This window comes from Zingiber officinale, chromosome 9A (genome assembly GCF_018446385.1).
Source record: "Zingiber officinale cultivar Zhangliang chromosome 9A, Zo_v1.1, whole genome shotgun sequence".
In the NCBI taxonomy this organism is placed as follows: domain Eukaryota; kingdom Viridiplantae; phylum Streptophyta; class Magnoliopsida; order Zingiberales; family Zingiberaceae; genus Zingiber; species Zingiber officinale.
The window spans coordinates 54851600-54860433 of NC_056002.1; the positions used below are offsets into that span (position 1 = coordinate 54851600).

Consider the following 8834-nt stretch of genomic DNA (forward strand, 5'->3'; position numbering starts at 1 on the left):
ATTTTTAGTTGAGCTACTTATACCTTCACATGTTGGGATGACACTTGATCCTCCATTTGATGTCTCTTGATTTTTGGAGGATGCCCCATCTTCTTCTTCTTCAGTTGACCCGGAAGTAGAAGTTTCTCCTTCTTCTTGGTCCGATGTCATTGAACTTTGCTCCCCCTCAATCCTAGAGGTGGAGGCATCTTCATCTTCATCTTGTACATGGAACAAAGAATATGTTCCATCTTTGCCCTTTTCGTTGCATTCTTTTGAAGATGAAGCTTCTTGGACTTCTTCTTCAAATGTTGAGCATCTCTCAACTTTAGAGTCCTCCTCCTTTTGGTCTTGATCCAATGAGTTGCCCTTTTTGAATTTCTCTTGGTTTAATGTAGTGGAGGGAACCTCATGGACTTTAGCCAATTTGCTCCAAAGCTCCTTGGCATCTTTAAATTCTACCACTTACTTCAAGATGTTGCTAGGCAATAGATTGACCAATATCTTGGTCATTTTATCATTGGGCTCACATATTTGGATTTGCTCTTGGCTCCACTTGCTCCTCTTGAGAATTTTGCCCTTTGAATCTTTTGGAGCTTCAAAGCCTTCCATTAGAGCAAACCATTGCTCTATCTTCATCATGAGAAAAATTTTTATCCTTGATTTACAAGAATTGAAGCTCATTGATATGAATGGTGGAGGCACCCTCATGTCGAATCCAAGCCCATCTTAGAATTCCATTTGAAGTTTTGATGAAGTCTTCGACTTGTTGAAATTTTCTTCAACTTCTTCTCCCTCTAGCTCGTTTCCCCTTCCGGCAATGATTCCAGTGAAGAGCGACCTTGCTCTGATACCACTTGTTAAGGTCGAGTTGTAGCTAGAGGGGGGTGAATAGTTCGTCGCGCTCCGGTTGCTTGCTTCGTTGTTGTGGGGGAGGAAATACACACAAAGCACACTCACAACTACTAACACTAAGATTTACTTGGTGTCCACCTCAAGAAAAGATGACTAATCCAAGGATCCACATACGATGCACTCTCCACTAAGAAAAACACTCATTTTCGGTAACTATCGAAGGTGAAGAAGCCTTATACAAACCCACACAACAAGATACAACATACACAAGAAGAAAAAATACAAAAATACAAAGTAAAACCTCTTCTTGCTTGACCTTGTTGTTGAAGAACACCTCTTGAACCTTAGAAGTTCAACAACACTTGTTCCCAAGAGCTTCCAAGAACTGGCAGTGAGTGCTCGGAGAAATCGCATGAAGATCGAGAAGGAGAGTTGCGGAGAAGAAGCTCGCCAACGGCTATATACTTCGTGCTTCTAGGGCTCCCAATCGATTGCCACGTCAGATCTGCGCTATCCCAACCGTCCATTACTCGCTACTTGTGCAATAGTCACATCCCAATTGATGGGTTGGTCGATTGGGGAGGCTTGAATCGATCGGTTGATCGATTCAGAGTGCCTCTGTGCTCGCTGGAAGCTGCCTAAATCAATCAACCAATCAATTCAGGCTTTCTCACGATTGCACGAGAAAATCAGCTGCCAATCGATTGGCTGATCGATTGGCGATGCCCGATCAATCAGATGATCTATTAGGCAACTCTTTGTGCTCCTGACACTTGCTCCCAATCGATCGGCCGATCGATTAGGCCGCTGCTTGTCGCAACACTCTCCCAATCGATCGGCTAATCGATTGGGCTTGGGTCAATCGATTAGCTAATCGATTGCCCTAACCTTGACTTGCCTAAACTCAAGTCTAAGGTTCTCAAACCCAACATCCGGTCAACCGTGGCCTGTTGGGGCTCGTTCTGCCTAGCATCTGGTCAACCTTGACCTGCTGGGACTTTTTCACTAAGTGTTCGATCAATCCTTTGACCCACTTGGACTTTTCTCCTTGTGCCAAGTGTTTGGTCAACCTTGATCCACTTGGACTTACCGTCTCGTGCCAAATGTCCGGTCCTCCATGACCCACTTGAGCTTCCACCAGATGTCAGATCACCCTTGACCCATCTGGATTCCCTCGTGCCAAGTATCCGGTCAATCCTTTGATCTACTTGGGCTTCCCAACACCAGGTGTCTGGTTAACCTTGATCCACCTGGATCTCCACGTGCCTAGCTTCACTCACTAGGTATTTCTATCTACCTGGCTTCACTCACCAGGACTTTCACGTAGCTTCACTCACTAGGTATTTTCATCTACCTGACTTCACTCACCAGGACATTCACGTAGCTTCACTCACTAGGTATTTCCATCTACCTGACTTCACTCACCAAGACTTTCACGTAGCTTCACTCACTTGGTATTTCCTTCTGCCTAGCTTCACTCACTAGGGTTTTCCATCTGCCTAGTTTCACTCACTAGGATTTTCACCTGACTTCACTCACTAGGATTTTCCCACTGCTCGGCTTCACTTACCAGGACTTTCACCTAGCTTCACTCACTAGGGTTTTCACCACTGCCCAGCTTCACTCACTGGACTTTCCCACTGCCCGGCTTCACTCACCGAGACTTTCACCTACCTAGCTCCACTCACTAGGTCTTTCACCTAGCTTCACTCACCAGGATTTTCCAACTGTCTAACATCTGCTCAACCTTGACCTGCTTGACTCTTTTTCACATCAAACTGGTCAGTCCTTGACCAAAGGGGAATTGCATCAATAATCTCCCCAATCGAACGATTGCATATGCAATCTCCATGTATTGTCAAACATCGAAACCCAAACATCAAGACTTAAGCTTGAGCCAACTCAAGCTTAGTCAACCTGGCCCAGGGAATATTGCACCAACAGATTATTGGTGTAATTTCCTTAGGTCAAGGTTGTCAGTTTGATTAAGCTTGAGTTGACTCAAGCTTGAATTTTGATGTTTGACAATATATAAAGATTGTGGGCTCAATCATTCATTTAGGGAGATTGTTGATGTAATTCTCTTCTGGTCAAAGTTTGACCAGTTCGATATGAAAAAGAGTTAAGTAGGTTAAGGTTGACTGGATACTTGGTGTGAAAGTCCTGGTGGATGAAGCCGAGCACTCAAATGGAAATCTTGGTTAGTGAAGCCAGGTGAAAAATCCTAGTGAGTAAAGGTAGGTAGTGAGGAAGTCCTGGTGAGTGAAGTCAGACATGTGGAAATCCAGGTGGATCAAGGTTTACTGGACACCTAACTAGAGGTTAGGCAAGGGTAAGACTAATAGGAAGGTTGACAGAAAAAAAATCCAACTGGGTCTGTATTGACCAGACACTTCGTGTGAAAGTCCTGGTGGGTAAAACTGGGCACTCAGATGAAAATCTTGGTTAGTGAAGCCAAGTGAAAAATCCTAATGAGTAAATCTAGGTAGTGAGAAAGCCTTGGTGAGTGAAGCCAAATATGTGAAAATCTAGGTGGATCAAGGTTGACCGAACACCTAGTGTTTGGAAGCCCAAGTAGGTCATCAAGGGCTGGACACTTGGCACGAGATGGTAAGTCTAAATGGATCAAGGTTGACTCGACACTTGACACGAGGAGAAAAATCTAAGTGTGTTAAAGAATTGACTGGACACTTGATGATGAAGTCTCAGTAGGTTAAGGTTGACCAGATGCTAGGCAATGAAAAGTCCCTATAAGTCACGATTGACCGGATGTTGGGTTTGAGAACCCTAGACTTGAGTTAAGCAAGTTTAGATTGGTCAATCGATTAGATGACTGATTGAAATAGAGCCTAATTAATCAGTTGATCGATTGGGAGAGTCCCGTGAGCAATGGCAGCCCAATCGATCAGTTGATCGATTGGCAACCATTCGTGAGAGGATAATGTGCTCCCTAATTGATTAGCCGATCTATTGGGCTACTCCAATTGATTAGTTAATCGATTATAGAGGAGTTTTTGTGAAACACAATAAGTACTGTGCTGAATCGATTAGGAAGGAGCCCAATTGATCTCTAGGTCTTCTGTGAGAGCATAGAAGTCATTTGGATCGATCAGTTGATCGATCCAACTAGCTCAATTGGCAAGTCCAGGTGCCCGAACCAGAAAAATCATCTAAAATCTGAGTTGAAGCACGATGACTGGCCGAACCCATGTCAATGGTCTAGGCACCCGGAGGGAGTCCGGGCGCCCAGAGATGGATAAACTTGACAAATCAAGTTTCGATGAGAGATCACCATGTTAGCAATGGTCAAGGTTCCCGGAGGAGTTCCAAGCACCCGAAATGGGCCTATATAAAGGCGTTCGACCAATAGTTTTAGATAATTATCTGCTATGACTTTCATATTCGCGTGCTGCTTCGAAAATGCTTTGATAACACCAAAAAGCTACTCTGAAGTTCGAAGAACGAAGACTTCTTCAATTTTCTTTGTGTTTGTTAGTAGCATTTACATTTAAATTATTGTACTCAATCTTTGTAACTCATTTTCGAACTGATAGTGATTGTCCAACAAAAATACTCAACGAGTATGAGCCTTGGAGTAGGAGTCGTCGAAGGCTTCGAACCAAGTAAAAAAGTACTCGTGTTAGCGTTTGTACTTTCATGTTTTTCTTTCCACTACGTATTCTCGACTTTTGAAAAAGCTATTCACCCCCTCTAGCGTCTTAACGATTCAATAGGCCCGACATCCACGAGCCCAACAGCCTATTGTATAGGAGATGTCACCTGCAGATACTGAGTTACTAGGTGACTCAATGCCTCAGACCCCTTTACTAGGCGATTCTTCGGCACCTTCTGCACTACCGGAGCCGAGTTATGCTTACACTCGCCTTTGCGATGACATTTTTGGTCGATTCAACTTACTTTAGTAGCATTTGGATAGTCGTGTCAACTCATGCCGACACCATGTTGATAGTCGCTTCGACAGTCTTCAGCAACAACATGATACACTCGCCATGCACTATGAGGTGCTTTATAGGAGCAGCAGGAGTTATCGGTGTATATTCAATTTGTGTAAGATAGTCAACCTCCCACTTCTCCTCCTGTAGAGGACTACACATATTCCCTATGTATGCACTAGTTGTTATGTTTGAACTTTAAACTTAGGTATATGGTATTTCTTTCACTATGCTTATATTTTTTATTACATCAATATGCTTGCTCTACTGTATTACTATGTTTACTTATCTCCTACTTTACTTTTTAATATATGTCAAAGGGGAAGTGTAAATATTAAAATAAAAAAGGGGGAGTAAACTCAATAACTAACAATCATTTAATGGCTCATCTTATTTTATTACAAGTAAGAAAGAAAGCTATATTTTTTTGACTTTAAATAAGTATTATTATATATCAAAAAGGGGGAGATTGTTAGTACAGAATGTACTGATAGTCAAACTTGTATTTTAATATATGACAAAGAGTTTAAAATCAGAACACATGTATTTGATATGTTTATTAATTGTGCAGACTCAAATGCCTTGATCGATTTAGAGAACCAGACACCAGGTAAAAAGCCCAGATAGGTTAGGAGAACTGGATTGGCTGAAAGTCCAAGTAGGTCAGAAGGACCTGATATCTGGCAAAAGGACTCGATGGGTCAGTGTAAACTAGACATTGAGATAAAGAAAGACCTAGTGGGTCGGAGATCGGACATCAAACATGAAAGTTTGACATATGGTAAGTGAGGTAAGCTTCTGGAGTGAGTGCAGTGAGCTCAGGTCCCAACAAGGATAAACCTTAGGTACTGATCCAACTGAAGAAACCAATGGAGGTTTCTAAGTTGAGATCAAGACAGTCTTTACTGTCTTTATATTGCATATTATATCTATTCTAACTCTATTTGTGTGAAAAATATTATACTATTGTACTAACATTGTTTTTACAGAAATTGATGTTCCATCGACGGAACAAGACTGTTTAGTTGATGGATCGAAGAAAGATCAGAGCAGTGAGATTCGATCAGGGCGCAAAAGGGAACATCTAATTCCATCGACGGATCAAGGGAATCAGTCAATAGATCAACTTATTTCTAGATTTAATAGAGATTCGAATCAAAGTAGAGAAGGAAAAAAGTTAATCAGCTGATGGAGCGGAGTCGATCAGTCGACCGGTGAGATTTACGGGATCAAACGGATTGGATCTCAGCAAACAAGGAAGGAGAGGTGATTCTGTCAATGGATCAATTCTGTTGATGGAACGAAAGCTATAAAAGAAGTCCTCAAACTCCAAGCCAGAGATAACTTTCGGTCTTCTGATTTACGACTATGCTTCTTTTGTGTTGGTGCAAGCTTTGACTTACTACGACGTCGTGAAGTCTCCGACAACCTACAACTTTTTTTAATACTCTATATGTTGTCGGTATATTTAATTACCTACACTTTATATTCACATCTATAATATTTCTATATCATTTAGTGGATTATCCAACGAAAGCGATTGACAATCGTAGGTCTTATAGTAGGAGTTATCAAATGCTTCGAACCAAATAAAAAATGACCTTATCTTTTTTGCTTATCTTTTTATTCTGTTGCGTACCCCCTGCGCGATCTCAACAATCCTTTAATGTTCACCTAATATTCATGTTTAATAGTTATGATTTACTAGCTGTTACAATACAAACTTATTTTGTTCAATTATATTTATGCTGTAGCAGTTATAAACCTATATCTATTATAATTATAGTAGTAATTCTAAAATCATAATTACTATAATATTTATAGTCCTGCAATTTCATTGTTATTATAATACATATTTATCCTATTCATATAATTGGTCGACTAATTTAAGATATAATACGTGTGATACAAATATTAATTTTGAATAATATACTTGAAATTAGTTGGGTTCTTAGAGTGCACAATGGATAAATTTTTGTCCCCTCAGATGGGTATAGTGACTAACACATGAGGTATTGTCATCATGAGGTCTGATGTTCGAATCTTAGCAAAGTCAAGATAAATACATCTCTTATGTGTTAATCACTATTTCAAAAGTTAGTAGTTATTTTTTTATCATCCTTAATGGATAAATTTTAATTTTGACGAATGAATAGATAAATTTTTTTTATAATAAATGGTTAATTTAAAAATACTAAATTGATTGAGTATTCATTTAATTTACCAAGGTCATGTCATTTTAAGGTGAGTCATGGAATGAGAATGAGGTATTCTTTTCATTAAAAAAATAAAATAAAGGCACTCATGTATGATTCCAAAATAAAGAGGGCTCTTTTGATTGTTGGTAATAAAATAATCAATTTTCCAATTCTTCCAATTCGCCCAACAGCGAATACCACGGATTGCCATCCTAGCAAAATCCAGCCGTCATATAGACGTATCGAACGGTCCAAACAAATTACGCGAAACACAAGGACATAAACTCATAATTCTCAACTGGATCGGCGCCAGTTATCAACTATCAGATCGGTTAGAGCTCGGTGCGCATTTTACGCTCGACGGCGGAGATGGAGCTAGGTGGCAAGGCGAGGAAGGGCGCCGGCGGCCGGAGGGGTGGTGGCGGGCCTAAGAAGAAGCCGGTCTCTCGCTCCGTCAAGGCCGGGCTCCAGTTCCCAGTCGGTCGCATCGGGCGCTATCTTAAGAACGGCCGCTACGCGAAGCGCGTCGGCACCGGCGCTCCGGTCTACCTCGCCGCCGTGCTCGAGTACCTCGCCGCCGAGGCACTGCGACCTCTCCTCGCACCAGATCTGCAGTCCGATTCGCCCTTTTTAGTGCTCACGGCAGCTGTTGCTTGATCTGCAGGTGTTGGAGCTGGCGGGGAACGCCGCAAGGGACAACAAGAAGAACCGGATCATACCGCGGCACGTGCTGTTGGCCATCAGGAACGACGAGGAGCTAGGGAAGCTCCTCGCCGGCGTCACGATCGCCCACGGAGGGGTGCTGCCCAACATCAACCCGGTACTGTTGCCGAAGAAAGCCGCCGGCAAGGAGCCCAAATCGCCGGCTAAATCCGCCGCCAAGTCACCGAAAAAGCCTTAATTTGGTTCTTCTGCAGCACCACTTGTCTTAATTACTTCCTCGGTATGTGATTTCTATCTAAAATTAGCCTCTTCCTTTTTTTTTTTATGGAATTGTGGCGGAGTGCAACGCCGATGTTATCGATGAATTCAAGGGATTCCTGCTGTGATCTTCTTCATTTTCTGGGAATTTAGCATGAATCTAGTTGCTGTTACTTGCGTTGAATCTTCAACACTCATGCTAATCTCTACATTGCTTGCGTTTGTGAATTGTTTGAATGTTTCTTCACTTGTTTGAAATGGTGAGTTTGTCCGTGATTCTCTCTTTTAGATAATGATGCAAAATTGGAAATAAAAATTTTATTTCTATTTTAGAATTTTATATTTTTAAACTATAGATTATAGATTATAGTTGATGTTATGTTTTTTTGGAAGTTAAATGAAATGGGTGGGGTGGATAGCTAAAATCTTTAGAGAACAAATGAGTTGGGCCAGGGTGTAGGGTACCATTTTAGTAGTATGTTATTGTCCTTTTAAACTTAAATTCTTATACATTTATTTTTGGGTTATATTTAAAAGATATTGGAATTCCAACAGTGTTATGTTCTGTGACGGTGATTGTGCTCACATACGCATCTCACGGTTTGCCCTCACGATATGTAAAGGGTGGTATGTTATGTGAAGGTTTGCCCCCGTGATAGGTAAAGGGAGGTACGAGGGAGGTAAATATAAGTGGACAGCTAGGGCCTGGGAGGAGTTATTTATTTATTTATTTATTTATTTATGATTTATTTGGATAAATATGTTGAAGGTGGTCTTCTGTATACATGGCGTAAATTTTCAATTAAAAATTTAACTGATTAAATAGTATTAATAATTTTTTTAACAAATCAAATTGATCGATTTTATTATTAAAATTGGATAGAGTGACTCAATATAAAATTAGTTAATTTGATGAGTTAATTAATTT

The 8834-nt window shown here is 40.9% G+C and overlaps 1 protein-coding gene across 1 annotated transcript; it reads left to right on the top strand.

Moving 5' to 3' along the window:
- Positions 1–7286: 7286 nt before the first annotated feature.
- Positions 7287–8079, top strand: LOC122021416 (probable histone H2A.4). The gene is made up of 2 exons (XM_042579537.1): positions 7287–7567; positions 7650–8079. The coding sequence occupies exons 1-2, from the start codon at positions 7355–7357 to the stop codon at positions 7884–7886; spliced, it is 450 nt and encodes a 149-aa protein (XP_042435471.1). The 5' UTR covers positions 7287–7354; the 3' UTR covers positions 7887–8079.
- Positions 8080–8834: the final 755 nt, after the last annotated feature.

What these genes read in the sequence shown, in the direction of transcription:
- LOC122021416 (XM_042579537.1), top strand. Translation starts at nt 7,355, where the DNA reads ATGGAGCTAGGTGGCAAGGCGAGGAAGGGCGCCGGCGGCCGGAGGGGT. An exon ending in TCGAGTACCTCGCCGCCGAG is followed by an intron (nt 7,568 to 7,649) that starts GCACTGCGACCT and finishes CTTGATCTGCAG; the next exon opens with GTGTTGGAGCTGGCGGGGAA.